This window comes from Ustilaginoidea virens, chromosome 5 (genome assembly GCF_000687475.1).
Source record: "Ustilaginoidea virens chromosome 5, complete sequence".
NCBI lineage: Eukaryota > Fungi > Ascomycota > Sordariomycetes > Hypocreales > Clavicipitaceae > Ustilaginoidea > Ustilaginoidea virens.
Window position 1 is genome coordinate 2,559,448 of NC_057320.1, and position 19,438 is coordinate 2,578,885.

The window sequence follows — 19,438 nt, forward strand, 5'->3', positions numbered from 1 at the left end:
CCAGGGCCAGTCTATATCAGTCACTTGGAGATATAGGTACTGGCCTAGTGCTGCTGCTGCTGCTGCTGCTGCTGCTGCTGCTGCTGCTGCTGCTGCTGCTGCTGCTGCTGCTGCAGGTTTGGCATGACAACAGTCGGCTTAATTGGCGACCAACTTCCCAAGTACTCTGTACCTATCCGAGCACCCATATCAGCTGGGGCTTTCTTTAGCAGGTACCTAAAATAAGGTATCTGCCCCTAGTGGTTGTAGGAGGTAGGTACGTTGGGTAAGGGTAGTGGGGGAAAAGGAGGGGTTTGGGGTGGGGGAAGGGGGGGGGGGGGTGGGTGGGTGCGGAGTTCGTAGCGCACATGTAGCTCCCACCCTTGCAAGCGGCATGGGTTCGGGTTCGAATGCAACATCAACACTGCTTAGTACGTACTGCCTACCGTCTGTATCAGGTCAACGTAGGTGTCAGTTAACGGCGGTCTCTATCCCTTGGACCCGGCAAATACATAGGTACGTACTTTTCCAGAGTCGGCTCGCAGCACTAGACACATATACTACGCATGTGCAGCAGGAAGTTTCGTGCGTGGTGTTTACTACCATCAGGTACCCTTTCCCACTTCGTAGCAAGTATCTACCTTTGGGCGTCTAAACGTACATCCCCACGGTACTTCAGCACCCCTGTCGAGCTGGCTCCAGCAACAAAGGCCCCGCCGATCATGATTGGTCTGGGGACGCCGGGGCGGGTACGGCCGCCTTCCCCCTGCTCAAGGGATGGATGCTCGTGCAGCTCAGCTCAGCTCGTGTCTGGAATCTCAGTATCAGATGGTTGGAGATTAATCAAGTTATCGACTCGTCAACTCGTCAACGCCTGCTCCGTACTCCGTACTAGAGTCTGGCAATGCCGGAGACAGCAGCAGCAGCAGCAGCAGCAGCAGCCCAGTCCCATGCATGGGTGCCGATTCACTAATCATCCCGTTCCTGGCCTCGTGGCAATAACACCCTGCGCTCGTGATGCGTAAATGCCGCTCCTTGACCTTGACCGTCACAAAATAAATCATCACGAGTTGCCTCAAGACAGACCGTCATTGCAGTGCCCCAAGGTGGTACAAGACTCAACCTTGTTTGAGTATTTTCCGGAACCTGGCCAGGCCTTGGCAATCCGACCGACCCCAGCGCTCGCTCACCCGTCAGCACTGATTCTGCCTCCTCCTCCTCCTCTTTCTCCCCTTGGTCAAGTTTTGCTACGTCTTTCCGTTTACAACGTCTCCCGACTCCCCGAGTCCTCGCAATCCTGCTGCTCCCACACCCGTACCGCAGCCACAGCCGCACAAACACCCCCTTCGCTCCCCCCCACCTGCTCCTCTGCTCTCTGCCATCGGACCCATCCCTTTCTTTTGTTGTTTCAGCCGCAAGTTCGCGCGTCGTAAGTTGTAAGCCAATGCGGCCCCGGGGTTCTGTCGCTGTTTCCTAGCCTTGGGACGTAACTACGGAGCGCAAACCGGTCAAAATCTGCGTCAGTTTTGTGTGCCCGGAGATGTTGCTCTAGTGTCGCTCCAGCCCGCCTACGTGCGTTCCATAAAGCATGCCTGGTATCTTGCCTTTCAACACCAAGTCACCTTCGCTTGTGAAGTCGCTGACGCTGCTTGAGAAGTGGCTGAGCTGTAGTTTACGGGGGTGACATGACACGACATGACATTGGAGTGGCCGCGATGAGTGCCAGCGGAGAAAAGAGGACTGAGCTGACTGCTTGACTGCTTGACTGCTCGACGGCTCGACTGCTCGACTGCTCGACTACAAGGTTTCCTCGTACGTGCCTGAATGAATACCATGCCCCTCCGTAATGGGAACAGAGGCAGATGCAGAGGCAGAGGCAGAGGCAGGGGCAGGGGCAGGGGCAGATACAAGGACAGGAGCGCTCTACCGCGCACACCAGACACCCATCGTCATTGCATCACTGGCCCCAGCAGAAAGAAAAGACAATCGGAAGTGACAAGGTTAAGACTTGGGGCGTTTCGCCATGTCATCCAGTGGCTGGCTGCCCAAACTTGCGCATCCATCCACTCAGAGTGGCTGAACATGCAGCAAAGCCAAACAGCTAACCGGCCTCAAACGTGATTCTCGCATTTCAAATACCGAAAAATAAAAAAGAAAAACCCCCCCCCCCCCCCCCGAACGAGTCAAAAATACGGAAAATGGAATAAAACGTAAATAAGAATAAACAATAAACAATCAAGAATAATCGTCAAAAAATAAGAAACAGAAGAAGATAAAGAGCCCCGGGCCGGGAGACGGGAACCCAAGAATTCCCAAGCGAAACAAAAGTCGACTGGTCCAGGTTGGGTCATGCTCATGGTCCCGAGCCGCGTGTTCCCCCAACTCCAGTGCTAGCCAAGGTATCACGATCAGTCAAGATATACAATGCCACAAGTCCCCCCCCTCTCCAACAAATGTGGTAGCGATGGCGAGGGATGCTATACCAAATCATAAGCCAAACCCCCCCCCCCCCCCCCCCCCCCAAAAAAAAAAAAAAAAAAAAAAAAAAAAAAAAAAAAAAGACAGAGAGAGAGAGAGAGAGATATCAAAACCCCCTCGTGAGGCAAGAAGGATAGGTCCTCGAGAGGGAAATGTGGTGAAAATGCTGGCATGCCAAAGTTTTTGCAACATGTCGTTCCTTTAAACGCTGCCTCGTTCCAGGTGGGCTCTTGTCGGCCGGCGCAGGTCGTTGGCGTCGTCGTCAAAACTGCCTCCTTCACCGTCGCTGAGTGGCAGGCCTTCGTCACGCTTGATGCCATACCCAGTGGGCTGCTCGGTGGAAGCCAGCACGGTGCCATCTCCGTTGCCGGCACTCGAACGACTGTTCATGGCATCTGACTCTGCCCGCGCATTGTTGATCATGGTGGGAAGCTGCCGGCGTCTGGCATTGATAAACCAGTTGGAGATTTGATCTAAGACGATACCCCCGAGTCAGTTTACGAGGCTAGCAGTTTCAAGTCAAAGGGTCCCGCGTCAATGCGACGTACTCATCTGCAGACCAGTCTGGCGCATCAATTCCTGCTTTTCGTCTTCCGTGGGGTAGGGATGCTGTAGGTGAGCAACGAACCAAGCCCGCAGCTTATCCGTCGTTTCCTTGGGTAGGTTTCCTCGGCGTTTCCGCTGCTTGACATCCCCAGCAATGCCCATGCCGCCGTAGCGTGTTGCGTCCTGATACTGAGATGGAAAAGTTGCCCCCGCGTCTGAGAAGGGGGCTCGGTCGTGGGATCGGATGGAACTTGTTGACAAGGATTGGAATCGTGAGGGATGATGAAAAGCATACGCGTGCTCTTGACCTTGGTGCCCCGCATGATCTGCTGCCAAAGCCGCCATGTTCGCTCTTCCTGGCCCTGGGACTTTGACGGGAGGTTGGGCTGTAGCTTCTCTCATTCTCTGTATCGAGGGACCGTTTCTGTCCATTTTTGAGGCTGGTGGCAGGCTGGGATGGATTGTTCGTTGCTCTGCTCGATTACTGACGTCGATGGAGGCAGGGAGGGAAGCACACGGGCCGAAGCTGGTTGTTCTGGCCCGGCTTTCGGCCCAATGAATCTTGGATGAGAGGCAAGATGGTTGGTCATGATGAGGTGCGTTTGAGCGGCGTTGAGGCAATTCAGGACTACCATAGAGGCGGGGTATCCGCCTGGCGTGAAAATATCCCTCCTCGTCCTCCATGGAGATGCGCCGCCGTTTCTTGCCCGCAGTTGGCGAGTGTACGTATTCAGGCGGCGATGTTTTGGCGCTTGCTGCGGGCAATGACGTCTTGTAGGATGATGATGAAGGTTGAGAAGACATAGTTGCCAGAGAGCTTTCCAGGTGAAGATCAGGGAAGGTCTTTTTTCATTAATATTATTATTGTTGTTATTATTATTATTTGGCTGGTCCTTACACGGGCAATTGCCGTGCGGCATGGATGCAGTTCTGTTCACTTACCTGACGAATTGACGGAAGAGCGACCTGTTTGGACTCTGTTCGCGGATACGAGTCCGAGGATACTCGGGTGGCATTCCAAGGAGAGTCGTTCTTGAAGAAGCGGTAAGGTGCAGGGGCAGACATTGCGAGTATGGACATTTTGGGTTCTTGCAAAGGTTTTGTCGACTTGTTACGGGACTGCGGTTCGCTTTGCTTCCAAGGGCCAAGCTCCATTAACCCAACACGCCCATCTGGTCAGGAAGACGCAAAGGGGGAGAGTGTGGTGATGACTCGGAACACCGGAGCGGTGCTCTGTCGTGGCGATTGTCAACGGGGATTGTAGTCCAGAGGGCAGGAGGCCAGGCGCTCTTGATGGCACTGCGGGTGACTGGGCTTTGCTTATTAGATATGCAGGTATAGGAGTGGGAGACGTTGAGGCCAACCGGCTATCATGACGGGGTGCTGTATGATGGAGTACGTGGTCACGGCGGTGGGATGGGATGCCCGCATCTTTTGTATACTTGCAAGGTAAAGTTGCTCACAAATTCAAAAGCTGCCGGGGTGTCATGCCAACGTGCCAGACTCCCAACACCACAAGACAGCCAGCCCTAGGAGCTAGGAGCTAGGAGCTAGGAGCTAGGAGCTAGGGACTAGGGACCTAGTGACTGGGGGACTAGGGACAGCGCAAGCCAATAGTCAGACGGGAAGCCAGATCAAGGCGACGGGATCACGGATGACGGATCACGCGTCCAGAAAGGGAAATGGTCGAGAGGCACGGCTCCAGACAGACCAGGCCAGGCCCTGCTGCGAGACGTCAAGAAGAAGACGTCCCGGATCGTCAGTAGAGAATGCTCGACCGGCCAGAGCCGCCCACGACCAACCGATTGACTTGCAAAGCGCAAAAGCCGAGCAGGTAGATAGATGCAGCAGGCGCTAGCTACCTGGTAGCACATACATGTTGTCTGGTGGCACCAAGCATTCTGCAAGCATTTGATTCTGGCCGAGCTGGCCTGGCTGGCCACAAGCTTGACTTGACGTTGGAGCAACCCATGAACCCCCCACGGCCGGCCGAGGAAGGTAAGGAAGGGCCAAGGACGGGGCGACGACATGATATGCAGGTGGATCCCCGTATCCATTGGCATGGTGGAAATTGATGGATGGGGCCTTGAACTTGTTGATGCCAGGCAGTCCGTTGCCAGAACCTAGAGACCAGGTCGCGCGCGGATAAAGAAACTTCTTGTATACTCCCCTTCCCCCTTCCTCCCCTTTTCCCCCCAAACAGCTTTCGGTTCATGTCATGGTGATAGAGGCTGCAGCCCGTTCCGCGATGCTCGGCATCTCACCAAGACAGACGAGATGAGTCCAGGTGTGAGTCGGCCAAATAAGTGGCAAGGTCGATGAATGAATTCGGGGACAGGGTTCTTCCGAGACTCGAGCGTCTGAAAGTCTGGGTCTGTCCTGGGCCAGGTCGAGTTTCATCTGTAATGAGCATCTTGAGGGCAGCTTGATTCGGCTAGGAGACTCGACTTTTCTCGATTCAGGAAGTCAATAGAACGAAAGAAGCGCGCTGAGCGACCGGGCGAGGGCGGGCAGATGCAGAGGGACGGAAGTTGGAACCATGTACTTACTGCACTGCACTGCACCTAGCATGGATGCTGATGGAACAGGAACTCATAGGGGTTCGGGGCCGTGGGGGGGGTATGTCGAATGTCACTCGGTCGCGCCCCACTGGGGTGAGCGCGGTAGGTACATTAATGTAGGGGTAGGTACCTTAGGTACCTAGGTCTCCTTAGTGCAGATAGTGTAAAGGTAGCAGCAGCAACTGGCAAGCAGGATTAGGAGCAGGAGCGGTCCTTACTACTCGGTTCTTGCGCTTGCCCGAGGGGCGGGCCGTGTCTGGCTGCTTTAGCTTTTTTAACATTAAATGCATTCTTTCTTTTTTTTCTTCCCCTTGGGTACATGCTTCATTTCTTTTTCCTGTTTTTCCTACCACATTCTTTCTTTATCTCTCCTTTTTTTTTTTTTCCCTTCTACGTAAATATACATACACATATATATATATATATATATATATTGACCTCCTTTTCTTTCTTTTTTTTTTTTTTCTTGGGCTCCATATGTCTTTGCATCTGCCGGGGACTAAGACGTCAGTGGGTGGGTATTGAAGCCCAAACTGACGTCGGGAACCGTCTGGTGGTTAAATGGCGGTTAAAACGCTAGGCAGGGGCCCCCGGGAGTTGTGACAGTAGTGGGGATCTAGTACAAGCAACAAAAGCAACACGTTGAGCAGCTTGGCCTCCGCCGGAAAGTTCGGTTCCGGAGGTACCTGGCCTGATGGCAGGAAAGACGTAGATAGAAAGGAATCTATAATTGATCAAGTAAGGTAGGTAGGTACCTATACTACCCTACCTGTGCGTACTATGTGCTCAAGGGAGAGAAGTTTTGCAGGGTGAGTGAGGATGATGCTTTGAGAAGGCGGCACTGGCTATCAGTCAGGTACCTACACCCAAGGCAGGTATCAGGTAGGTACCTAAGGTACCTAAGGTACTTGGGTAAGGGGGTTGCGTCGTGCTCTAACCTCCTAGCACGTACAGAGTTGGCACATCATCAGGCCATGCTTGCCTCTGGTAGCAGAAATTAAAGTTCAGCGCCGACATCCCATGACATGCACGAGCATGGCAGGATGAGTGGGTAGTACGTGCTTCGAATTACAAAGCGCCCACAATGTACCAAGTGCCTACCATCTAAGGTACCTACCTCCTAACCTTACCTAAGGTACCTGGTAAGGTATGATACAATCAGAGTCTGGGCGAGGCGAGGTGGCATGGTTCCCAGTTCCCCACTCCAAAACTATGTAAAAATCAGCAGCAGAGTCAAGGGGAGGGGGGGGCAAAAGAAGGAAGGAAGGAGCCAGGGACAAGGAGCCAGGTACGGAAAGTGCAAATCAAGTTAGCCCGATCCACAAGTCCATGTCGAACATTGGGGGACAGAGCGGACTTTGCTTCCTGGTGGGTGGTTAATGATTGTGGTGGCTGGCTGTCACCCAAAACGTTTCTAGGAGGGTGCATGTGGTGAGCTTGACGCTTGTGGAGGCAAGGGGACAAGGGGGCACAGGGTTAGCGTGGTCAGGCACGTCAGGTACGTACATGTACTTGTACCTAGGTACCTGAGTTAGCAGCAGGGTGCGAAGCTGCAAGTCTGAGGTGGCGCTAGGACGCCAGGCCACCCCAACACCCCGACCGACACCCTGACACCCTGACACCCTGACACCCTGACACCCTGACACCCTGACACCCTGACACCCTGACACCCTGACACCCTGACACCCTGACACCCTGACACCCTGACACCCTGACACCCTGACACCCCTGACACCACGCCACCCTTCCAGTTGACCCCTTCCACCACCCAGCAGCTGTCATGGGGGCTTCCACGACCGCAGTGTATGTGCACAGTACACATGCACACATCCATTGTCCGGGGAGAGTCTGGTGTGCAAGGCGGTGGCGGTTGGAGGAGATTAATCTGATAGAGCACGGCCCCCCACGACAATGCGGGCCAAGTCAGGTCAAATTCGATTCGGGACAGGCACGGAATACCCTACTTGGGCTAGGAGGGTCGGGAGGGCTCCCTCCTAGGGTAGGTACATACCTAGGGTGAGTTCTGAGTGACGGCCTCCAATCGGAGAATTGCACTGATTGCACTGAATTGCACTGAATTGCACTGAATTGCACTGAATTGCACTGAATTGCACTGAATTGCACTGAATTGCACTGAATTGCACTGAATTGCACTGAATTGCACTGGCAAAGAATACAAGGTCAACCACATACGGTTTCGGTTCAATGCCAAGCAAAGCACGAGTCCATCCCGTGGGTCAAGGGGCAGTGACAGATGGTGAAGCATCGCAGCAGATACTACTACTACTACTACATACAACCTGGTAATGATGGCAGTAAGCACTTGTCGTCGTTCCCCCGCGGCAATCTAGCCAACGGCGTGAGCATTGAGCAACATTACTTCGACTGTTGCACCAGACGTCGTGCAGATAATAAAATGTCTCGGCAGGCTAACCCCAAGCCCGGATTTTTGCTTTTGGACCACTTTGGGTGACACTTGACACGTTTGGCCCCCATTGTTGTTGGGAGGGGGGGGCCGTCAGCCCACGCCAAAACCAGCAAGCACAAGATTGCTCCACTCGCAGTTTTTGCGGCAACCGGGACCCCTCGTCTCCTGCCTGCCATTACCAATGAAATGCACGAACATGTGACAGGCGGGGGCGGGCAGGCGGGCAGGCGGGCAGGCGGAGCGGAGCCTGCTCAGGTCTGTTTGGCGGGTCTGGTCGCCAACACAGCACGTCTTTTTATCCGAAAAGGCAGCTGGCTCGGTAGTTGTGTACCCGAGCTCGATACTCCGTGCCGTGGGAAGCCTTAGGTTAGGTAAGGTACCTACCTCCTAGGTAGGTACATACCTTAGGTACCTAACCTAACCTAGGGGCCTTTAGTGTCGGGTGCACTGCAGAGCACGGGCCCGCTCCCTCCTGACGGCGTCGGCGGAAACGCAAAGATGCGACTGGCTAGGTAGAAAGATGACAGGGCAAGGGTCAACTCAGTTGGACGATCTCCTGGCCCAAATTGAATTGGCACGGTAGTGAGCACTTGCCGGCTGGTTTGCAGATGCAGGTTGGCCACCTGTCAAGTGTCAGCGCAGATCAATGAGGGTGGGGCGAACTTCAAGCCGACAGGGGACATGGGAATAAAGCATTAATGAATGAAGCGAAAAAGTTACCAAAGGCCGCCGACATTTTGGCGAGAAATTGGCATGCGGTAGTCAATGCGGGATTCAAGTCGTGAGATGCAAGGTGCGAGACGCGAGACGCCACCAGCAGCTACCAGCTACCAGCTACCAGCTACCAGCTACCAGCTACCAGGTGCAAAATTTCTGCTTCCCGCAAAGCACGCACTGCCAGGAGTCCATGTGACGTCCAACAGTCCCGGTAAGACTGACTCGAGTTGCTCGACGGGCTGCCGTGAGCGAGCTTGCTTCGCATTGGCAAAAGGCCAAGGAAAACATAGAAGCCACAGGGGTTACCCGATGCGGGGCGATTCGACATGCCGTTGATGCTCAACTTCCTGAAGCCTCAGGTACGTGCGGTACGGTACGTACCTACCTACGTATCGTATCGGTCATGAGGTAATAATGCATGCATGACCCGCCATGGCGCAATGCCCTGGGCCCCCGATATCGTCAGGGCTGGCCGTTCCACAAGATCTTGCGCACGGATTACTCATCGAACCCCCAATCTGCGCGGGAATCCCCGTGGGCACCTATGTAGCATAACTGCCATCATTGCATTGCTCTGGTGTTAACGGCCTCAATACCAGGTACCGGGTACGCAGCGGCCATTACAGCGGACAGCGGACGGCTGCGCGCGGCAGATGGACGACAACTTGACAGGTGACGGGCCATGTCTAACCCTAAGCCCGAACCCAGCCTAGATGACGCCGGACGTCGCGTCGAGTTCGATACGGGTGATGCCTGAATAAAGGAGCTTTGCGCTTGTATCCGCTGACATAACCTCTTCCCCTTAATCACCTCCTAGGCAGGCACCTTGCTGAGAGCCCAGAGGGACCTTTTGGCCCTTGAGGGTACCTCACTTGCTATCCCGCCGCCGATTGCCGATATGTCTTCTGCAGGTTGGGGGGCATCGGCATGCAACGTGGCTGAAGCCAAAGTTCTAATAGTCTTCTGACGGCCTTGACGGCCTTGACGGCTTTTCCTTTCCTTTTCTTTTCTTTTCTTTGGTGGGGGAGGGGGAGGGGGAGGGGGAGGGGGAGGGGGGAGTGGGGGTTTGTGTGGTGGGTAGGGGGGGAGCAAAGGCAAAAAAAGTAAAGGGAGTATCAGGTACCTTAGGTACCTAGAGGTTATCACATGCAGTCTAGTACGACGGAGTACGGACTTCGGAGGCGGAGTACTCCGTACGGCGATGCTAATTCGGCCCCCCCACCGTCTCTGAAGCCACATCCCTGCCGGTATTTTGTGACATAGCCGCCGTTCGCTCCTTCTTGGGTCCAAGGATATTCATTGTGCAACGACCCACCCCACCCTGTACGCAAACTCGGACGCCGGGAATCTCATCCGACTGTAACTTTTCATCAACGAAAACAAGGAGCCCAGCCAATACACGCACGCGAGGGAAAAAGAAAAAGAAATAGAAAAAAGATTCACACTCACACACACACACACACACACACACACACACACACACACACACACACACATGCACACATGCACACGCACGCATGCACGCACGCGCGCAAGCACCCTTGTTGAAGGATGGCAGACAAAGTGTCAGCCGGTTTCGACCGTGTGACCTTGACCGCAACTGCATCACGTCGAGGAACGGAACCCGCATCGTTGACTTGGACGACTTGGTTCTCACCTCCAGAATCCCGCAAAAGGTGAGTACAATAACAGCCAATGAGGGACCCCAGGTGGCCGGCTGGCACACTTGATGGAGCCCATTATGTGCACCGCGGCATGTATGCATGCATCCATCCATCCATCTCACACGCTGGTGACTGCAGACTGCCTCTTGCTAATGACCCTATTCACAGACCACTGCCGGGCCGTGTTTCCCGTCGCCGCGGTGAAAGCAGCCCGTGGCCCCGAGTTCCCTACCATGTCCTCCATGATATTGCCGCAATCGCGTATTCGTCCCACGGGAGAAGTGACACCCGATCCTACCGCTTCTCCGGATATCCAGGAATTCCAGGCTTGCCACTGAGGCATGTATCGCGCGGTCGAGGTTAGGTGAGGCACCTAGGTACCGAGGTGCTTGGCAGTGGGCAGTGGGCAGTGGGCAACCTCCCACCTCCCCCTTGCCCCGTATGACTGATGTGGCTCAGTTGCTGCCACGGTCAAACAGCAACCCCGAACCCCCGTCGGCTGTGCAGTCCGGCAGTTGGGCAGGCCAAAGAGGAGGCCCGCAAGGGACGGCTTCGTCCTTGGCCGCCGCTCATGTGTGTTTGACAGGCAGGCTGAGGCGGCGCTCGCAAGGTCGACTAAAGTGGGCAAAGGTGGAAGAGAAGAGAGGGGGCATGGTGGGGAAATGTGGTACCCGTGTGAGGGTTTTTAGAATATCAAGCCGGGAACTCGGGCCTATCATCATGGGATGGTAGAGACATCTTGTCTTGTTCCAGGTTTGGGCGGATGAACCCTGAAACTGACTTGACAGAAGCCCGTTGGTGGGAAAGGGCTGTTTGTCGCCATCCGACTGGACAGCAAGCAACTTGTGGGGGGGGGGGTGGTCAGGACTCAGGACTTAGGACTCAGGACCAGGACTCAGGACCAGGACTCAGGACCTAAATAGGACCTGCTTGAGCCAAGGAAACCTCGGACGCCGCCCTGCTCATGATTTGCCGCAAACCCCTGCCTGCCTCCTGTCCTGGCCAACATGCCAAACTTCGGGAGCGCCGGACAAAGCCCACGGGATAACCAGGGCCCGTTTGAGGAAACAACCGACAGCCATTCTAATTGCCAAAGTTCACAGGATGGAGTCATTGACAATAAGGACACGCGGCACGCCTCATGACGATACGCTCTCGTCGGCCTTTTTTGCCGTTCTTTTCTCCTTCCCGCAGACGACAACCATGCACGTGCCGAGGGCTGCGTAGCATCAGGGGTAGAGAGAGGTAAGGCGAGTTAGTCCATTCGTCAACCGAGCTTGCTTCGTTCTGCCGCGGGAGTTGGGACTCGGGATCAAACACGGGCTTTCTTTCGTAAAGTCGACGACGTCAACGTACCCCTCGGAATAAAACAAGAGCAAAACCACCCTTGCAAGTCTGTCCAGGCGTCCACCTCCCTGGCAGTCCCCACAAAGTAAGTCCTCCCAGGGCGGCTGCTGCTGCTGCTGCTGCTGCTGCTGCTGCAAGACATTCAATCAACCTGTCAAGGTCCCAGCCATCAACCCCGAAAAACAGGGCAGGCCCGTTTTGCAACCTTTCACGAGAGAAACGTGTCAGAAACATACGAGATGCTGTACGACCAGCCAACGTCCGGTGGTTCACCTGGGCGAGCCACCTTCGGGAACAGAAAACGCCCCACGGACGAGGACGACAGATACGGCATGCTGCTGAACGTGGACCCGCTACCCTTCTGCGTGTGTCGCGTGCGTGCGCAAGTTGCCCTTTGTACATGGTAGCAGGACCCCGTGCGGAATCAAAATCATCAAAATCCCCCAAGGGACCGTACTAGGCCGGTACCACAAGGCTGTCTTATCTGATACACGCAAACGCCAAAAGACGTAGACGAGACTGAGGTGTCTGTCACACGGGGGAGCCACACCACATGCATGCCTACGCCATATTCCCCCACGTGCCGAGGTTTCAGAAACCCAGGTCCGAGTCGATGGATGGTGAAAGCGCCGCCGCCGAGAGAGGCCCGGCAGAAGGCGTGTGTTGCCCTGGCACACAAAGATCGTGAAACATGCAAACATGGCTTTGGCACGTATTCGGCAACCAATCGAGTGGAGTGCCACACTAAACCATCCGTGCCGGGATTCGCAATATCACGCGGGGACCGACGGGGAGATTAACGGGCATGGCGCCAAACGATTCTCCGCTTTTTCGTTTCTCCTCGTCACGACAAGGTGTCGAGCAAAGCTGGAAAGTTATATCGCTCAGGGCATCGACCCGTGACAAATCTTGTTTTCAACCATGCCTTAATTGCGGTGCGACATGTTTCTCTTTGTACTGAAACCCCCAAGGTGATTCGGAATAGCTCAAACCATCGTCGTGCAAGGACTCGCTCTTCATCCCTCCTCCAGAGCAAAGGTCAATCAATATTCTGTGGAAATAATGGGAAAAAGGAGAAAAAAAAAAAAAAAAAAAAAAAAAAAAAAAAAAAAAAAACCGGCCGTCTCCCTCGTTTGTGTTCCTTGCAACGCCGCGCCAGTAAACATGCTTCATACGCTACTCCGTACACGTGGGAAGGGGGAAAGCAAAGGGCGCATGGCCCCGAGCACCGCTATGTGAAGATGCATGAAATAAAGAAGAGCAGAGAGCTTGAGAGGCGCGGATTACATGTTGGGTCATCGACGAAACATTTTGTTCAGGAGACCGCCGCCACCACGCCCCCCTTGGCCCTCTCCAGACAGCTTTCCAGCCGGAAATGTTTGCCCAACTGGCGAGTTGACGGGAGTCGACCCGTCTGTCTTGGTCACCTCAACATATTCTGCTTCGAAATCCTGATCCCGGGGCCGCTTGCCAAGATAGCCCTCCTCCTCATTCGGCAATGTCTTGCTGTCGCCTTGTGCAAAAGTCGGTGCTTGATATGCTAGCTCGCGAATTTTGTCCAGGCCACGATCAAGGTATTCCACCATGCCGGCCTTGTCGTCAAACACATCTTGGCCCGTCTTTTTCGGCTGATTCCCCAGCACCTTGTCAAAGAGTGGTCCGCAACGAGCCTTAAACTCTGCCTCCAAGTCCTTCTCTCGCGTCTCAAGGCTCTCGGAACGCTCTGCCATCAGGGCTGGAGGAGCGTTGGAAAATGGTCGCGCTCTCTCCTCGCTCGCCACGTGGTCCAACCAAGACAGGTACTGCCGCTCCATCATTTCATCATCATCTCGCCTTGTCGTCGGGGTCGTTTTTTGGCAGCTGACCCAGTCTCTGGCTCTCTGCGTCATTCTCGGCCCCACAATGTACGTGCCAAAGGACTGACTGAATTCCCTGTAATGGCCGCGCAGGACGAAGCAATGGCCCATCCACCCACTCGCAGTCAACTTTTGATGAATGACGTGGGCCGCGGGACATTCCCACGCGTAGTCCAATCCTCGGCCGTAGAAAACGATGCACCTGGCTGTGGTCCACCGCGACAGCTGTCTTCTGCCCTGCTCGTCAGGTATGGCTTGCTCTACCATCAGGATGGAGGCAGGCTGGAGGAAACTCGTCGGGGCGCGAAGGTGAATGGCGCCGTATATATGTGACCGTTCGTACTCTGCGGCAGATCTCAGGTCGAACAGCAGTGCGTCTCCGGGCCGTGAAAGCTCCAGAAGGCGATTCAAGTCTGCTGGGAGGATCGTGCGGGGTCCGTTGGTGTTGGTCTCGAGCGCGGCGACGTCTCTGACCCTTATGGAGGCCAGGTTACTGGTTATTGAATCCTTCTCCCGACGGTGGTGAAACCAGATCTCCAGGTGCCACAGTTCTATACCCAGGTTGGATGCTATGGAGGCCCTGTGAGCATCGTTGGGCCACGGATCTTGTCGGTAATACTCTTCGAGCCGACGCTCGACGTGGGAGGAGAACTTTCTGGGCTCAGGGGCGTTGCCAGTGAATGTCGTCCGCCTCATGGCCTGCTGCTGATTTAGAATCATTTGCCTCGTCGGCGTGTTGCTCAGAGCAGGGCCTGTTGCCAGCTGCTGCGCTGGAGTGAGCGAGGTTGCAGACGCGACAACAGGTCGCACGGCTCGTGAGAAGCTTCCAGGCACAGAAGACGAAGGGGAAGCGGGTCTGCCAGTGCTGGCAGATTGGGGAAACCGTGCAGTTGGCGACGAGACTAGCACATGGTTTTCTCCGAAGGAGGAGGATCCATACGAGGGCGGCGCTCTCGGTTGCTGCTGCAGTGGCAAGTTTTCCATTGCGGCGAACGCGGTTTCGGACGCGCCGGTCATGACTGATCTGTTGCCAGAATCATCAAGCCGACTGCGCTGACGAGTGGGCACGGGTACGGAAACTTGTTGCGACGCCTCTCGTTTCTGCATGGCCAGATTACTCGATCGGATGAAAGCGACAAAGGATACTGCAGGGTCCTCTGGGAGGAGATCCCAAACCATGACGGGCAGGGACACCAGCATCAAGGTTGAATGACTCTTGAAGATACCCTGGACCTTGACGTATTTCGCCATGGCTGGGAACTCTTGGAGCCATTGCTCCCAGGCATTGATATCCAGTTGTTGATCGCCCTCCAGAGCCAGCGAGATCATGACATGCGGAGTGTCCTCGCTTGGCTCGAGTGGTGCCGCCAGACCACCCGGCACGGGAACCCCCCCGTCCGCTGCTCGCCCGGTCGACTGGGGCGCAGCGGGATGAGGCTCCGTCCCCGTCTCCGAAAGCTTGGCGGGAAGGAGCAGCCGTGACAGCTCAATGCTAGGGGCCCTGTGGTTGGCCGTCATCATGAAATGCACCGGTGTGGAGCGCGCCTCGAAATGTTTGCCATTGATGGTGACGGGACGAGGGTGCTTCAGGCGTGCCAGAACTTCGGCATGCAGCATGGCGGCGGAAAAGGTGCGCATGCGCCATTCTTGCAGGACCTCGATCAAGGCGTTGGTGAAGGAGTATCGACCGGGGTCGGGGGCTATGGCGTCCCAACTGGAAGCCGATATCGTTTCGGTGATGCTGTCCCCGTTTGGGAAAGTAGCGCTGGCCGCTCCAGCACAGCAATCCAGGAGGATGAGAACGTCTGATTTGGATCGTTCTAGTAGCGTCTGAATGGCAGACCATCTGAGCCCGTGTTAGGCAGACATGACTGAGGAAAAAAGGAGTGACGGGCCTTTACGCTTGCTGCTCATACTCACTGTAGCCAAGGAGACGATTGATCGCGAGTCCTGATGCGCAAGGGGTCAGTCTTTTTTTTTTTTCCTTGCTGGGAGCAATTCGGGCAATGGAGCAGTGGGTAGGTATACTGGCCAGACGTACGCGCACCAAGTGCTTTGTCTAGATTCGTCGATTCGGGCGTGTCCTCCGTAGTAAATCAGAAACAAGGTGTCTGGTGATTCGTATTCTTTGATCAACTGGCCAACCCGCATCATCAACTCCAGGTGGGCGTTTTCCGAAGGGATAGCAAATATGTCTGTCCCAAAGGCGTAGTCTTCGCTCAGGCACTTGCCCAGGTCCTCCAGTTCGGGGAGGACGAAGAGATCATCGCAGCCCCAATGTATCAGCAGGGCCTGGACCACCTTGTATCTCTGTGACGAGCGGCCTCTGTTTGGAAAGGCTCGGGCAGCGGACTGTGTGTCCATATGGTCAACCCCCCAACGTCGCCAAGCATGCAAGATGGGGAGAAGCTTACTTACATCCTCGAGTCTTCGGGCGAACGCCCCTATGTGTTTGATATGAAAGCTCGTGCGGCTGATGTCATGAGTTGCCGACCGGGCAAAAGCGTCTCCGATCCCCTTGGACAGCTTGCAAAAAGGAAGAATTAGCGCAGTTCCATGGCAGTCCGGTAGATGGGGGTGGTCTCGGACAGCCCGCAGCCACCATTGTCAAACAAGCAGCCGCCCAAAATAAAGTAAAAAGAAAATAATAATAAAATGAAGGAAGAAAGAAAGAAAGAAAGACGTACAGAGGCCGTGGCAAGTTGCGAGCTGTTCCGGTCCGCGGGTCTCCTGGAGCGAAGGGTAAAGTACGGTTGTTCCTGGTATTCCATGACGCCGTTTCTTGCGATGCAACACAAAAGCAAGTGCCCCGACCGGACGGCTGTCTGCTATGCGGCACGAGCAGAGATGGGGCGTCAGAGGTGTCGTCTTTGAAATGAGAGATGGCACGGCAGCTGCATAAACTCATCGTCATTGCTGGGAAGGAGAAAAATTTCGGGGGCAAAAGCCAGCAGAGGCGGATTGGCGTTGGGCGTTGGCTTTGGAGAGCCGGAGGAGAGGAAACACCACATGGTTATGAGGAATGGCTCGGAGATGAAGGCCGTGCTTCAAGGGAGAAAAGACATGGAAGCTTGCGAGCATGGATTTGCATGGATTTGATTTGCATGGATTCGCTCGTTGATGGATGTTGGTTTCGTACTGAGTGCATTATCTTTTTGCTTCGGTGCCCAAACCGGTTAGACCACCCTAGAGCCGGTGTCCTAAACGGGGTCGGTCTGTCGTGCGAAGTACACGGTACTGAAGAGAGCAGGTGTCGGACGCGGGGAGTTCCAGGTCGCGAGTACCGAAGCGTTTGCAGAGGCCGAGACAACGTACTCTGCCACACTGGATCGAGCCAATCAGATGCGGCGTGCAACACCTTTGTGGCTTCTGGCTGCTCCTGCTTGTTTGCTCCTGCTGGCTCGTTCAGCCTCAGCCTCAGCCCTCCATGCAGAACGATTTTGGACGCTTCAAAGTCCAAACCCACGCTCGAACGATACCTACCTCCTACCGACAGCGTAACGACCCATCGCGCCTCGCAGTGACGAAAACCCGACGGTCTCTGGCTCGTCTTTCGGAAAGTCCTACAGTTGCCTTCCCCCCTTGTCCCCCGACCCGGCCGGCCTCGATGTGCAACAGTCCCTGCTTCTAGGATTCTAGGTCGACGGCGACCACCAGTCGGTCCAGCATGCGACAGAGAATCACCTTTGTAACCCCCCCGGGGGCTGGTATCGGACCCGAAAGTCTAGATTTGCAAGCAGGCAATCTCAGGGGACCTTCAACCACCACCACCCGCGAGGACAGACTAACCTTTGCTCTGGCTGAGCTGCCGGCCCATATGGCCTCCCTGCTTCCTCGTCTTCGCGAACTGAGCCTGCGGTGGGCAAGCCCGACGGCATACGATACCATAGAGCCATACAGCTCGAGAATCCCCCCCGGCTTGCACCTGACCTTTACGCTTGCCGATAGGGGTGACGCAGAGGCTGAGTACGCTGATGAGTCTTTGCTGCCTCAACGCGAAACACGACTACATCGACCATCAAGCTAATGCGACTTGCAGGCGGAAGCTGTGCGTTGCTCTCTCGGGTTTTTTATCCCTGGACTGTAAGACGAATGAGGTAAAAAAAAATTGAAAAACAAATTGAAGAACAAATTGAAGAAAAAAAAAAACCAAAAATATAGTGCCAATGCTCTACACATGACTGCTCGGGGCGCTCTGGAGACTAAATCTCGTCCCCATCTCAGACGTTCACAAAGCGAGGCGACGGCCGATCCTTCAACCTCCCCGACGCGAGCCTTTTCCAGGTGCTGGAAGACCCTTCGCCGCTCACAACCTGGGCGGCGGGAGAGTTCTGCCGCGAAGAGGATACCGAGTGTCATGGTCGCCTGCAGAGTCTGAGCACGGGCTCCAGCTTGGATATATCGTGGGACTCGACCCTCCAGACCTTGCGCGTCAACTCCTTGCTGCCCCTCCGTCACCAAGCCATCGGGGCTTCTGGGTCGCCGCACACGCGAACCGAAGTCGGCATACTGTCCAAGGACGCGCCGCCTAACCAGCAACCGCATGAGCTCGGGGTTTCCGGCCTGCTCGTCGTGCTCGAGGACGCGGCAGAGCCGTCCGGCACGCTGTTTTCCTTCCCCGCGCGGCATCGGCTGAGCAACGCGTCCTTCACGGCGCAGTTTCTTCAACCAACGGGGCTGCATCCGTCCCTGCAGCTGAGGGTTAGCTCCAACGTGCCGCCCGTGGCTGACGAGCATTGCGCCGCCTTTGCCTACTTCACGCTGCCCAAGACCATCTTCACAGACAGGCATCAACTGGCCGACCACGTCTTCCTAGCGTCCAAGAACCTGACGGCTTTGCGGCACACCAGCCAGCCGGTGGATCTGGAGGCTCCAGCTTACACCACCAAGCCGTGGGGGTCTAGCGTCCTGCTAGAATTAGCACCCCCCGGCTCGTACGACGACCCGCAGGCGCAAGAGTGGACAGCCCAAGTCCCGATGCACCTGCGTTATTTGAAGCCGTCTCGGAGCGGCAGCGTCGCCGTGGAGATTCCGTACCCTGCCGTCTTCTGGGCATGCAGCTCATCAGCCCAAGCCGACTTTTCCAACAACCCCTTCGACCGCACCCGCCTCGGCTACGACGGGCTTCTCGACACAAACACCGTCTTCTGGCATGTCGGGCCGCAACCCGTCGCAGCGGACAGGATCACCGCATCCTTGTCGGTGCCGGTGCTGGCCGACAAGGCGACGTCTTGGGTTGGCCCGGGGACACTCGCCACGGTATCGCTCGGCTTTGCGTGGCTTCTGTGGAAACTAGCCGCTGCGTATTCAATCTCGGGTTACGGGCACACTCCACGCCGGCAGAGTGCCCAGGCCAGGAAGCAGAAGTAGAAGGGAGCCCGGCTGTAGAGCTGCTTGATCCTCAGGTGTCTCCGGGGGAGGGGGGTGGGGAATACATGCTGAAAGATGACACGAGCAAATATGCCATGCCACAGAGGCAGCATGCCGATCGGGGATGTGAAGGTGAACATGTATACCTTTACAACGGGACTTGGGTGGGCTGAATCGAACATTGGGAGAGCCCTCTCGACAGTAGGTTTGTATAATCACTCCAGATGAAGACTACGCCTGTACGCTAGCCACTACCACTAAACAAGAAGCGAACGACACGTGAGAAAAAGACAAAAAGAAAGACAGAAAGACAGAAAGACAGAAAGACAGAAAGAAAGAAAGAAAGAAAGAAAGAAAGAAAAGAAAAAAAAACTCCTCGGCTATCACTGACGAAGATGACGATAAAGGCAGAGGAACCGGGCTTACCCTACACTTTCCAGCAGGACCCTGCTCGTTTCTTTCCATCCGTCAATCGCAGCATATCCCAACGGC

At 55.3% G+C, this 19,438-nt stretch overlaps 3 protein-coding genes across 3 annotated transcripts; 1 reads left to right on the forward strand and 2 right to left on the reverse strand.

The window, feature by feature from the left end:
* Window positions 1-2,658: 2,658 nt before the first annotated feature.
* UV8b_06464 (uncharacterized protein) lies at window positions 2,659-4,083 on the reverse strand (the record flags this gene model as incomplete). The annotated part of the gene is made up of 3 exons (XM_043143961.1): window positions 2,659-2,930; window positions 3,006-3,846; window positions 3,946-4,083. The coding sequence occupies 3 exons, from the start codon at window positions 4,081-4,083 to the stop codon at window positions 2,659-2,661; spliced, it is 1,251 nt and encodes a 416-aa protein (XP_042999896.1).
* Window positions 4,084-13,015: 8,932 nt separating this feature from the next.
* UV8b_06465 (uncharacterized protein) lies at window positions 13,016-16,347 on the reverse strand (the record flags this gene model as incomplete). The annotated part of the gene is made up of 5 exons (XM_043143962.1): window positions 13,016-15,422; window positions 15,497-15,526; window positions 15,618-15,928; window positions 15,995-16,102; window positions 16,264-16,347. The coding sequence occupies 5 exons, from the start codon at window positions 16,345-16,347 to the stop codon at window positions 13,016-13,018; spliced, it is 2,940 nt and encodes a 979-aa protein (XP_042999897.1).
* An 896-nt stretch (window positions 16,348-17,243) lies between these two features.
* On the forward strand, window positions 17,244-18,946 carry UV8b_06466 (uncharacterized protein; the record flags this gene model as incomplete). The annotated part of the gene is made up of 3 exons (XM_043143963.1): window positions 17,244-17,542; window positions 17,616-17,673; window positions 17,801-18,946. The coding sequence occupies 3 exons, from the start codon at window positions 17,244-17,246 to the stop codon at window positions 18,944-18,946; spliced, it is 1,503 nt and encodes a 500-aa protein (XP_042999898.1).
* Between the last annotated feature and the right edge of the window lie 492 nt (window positions 18,947-19,438).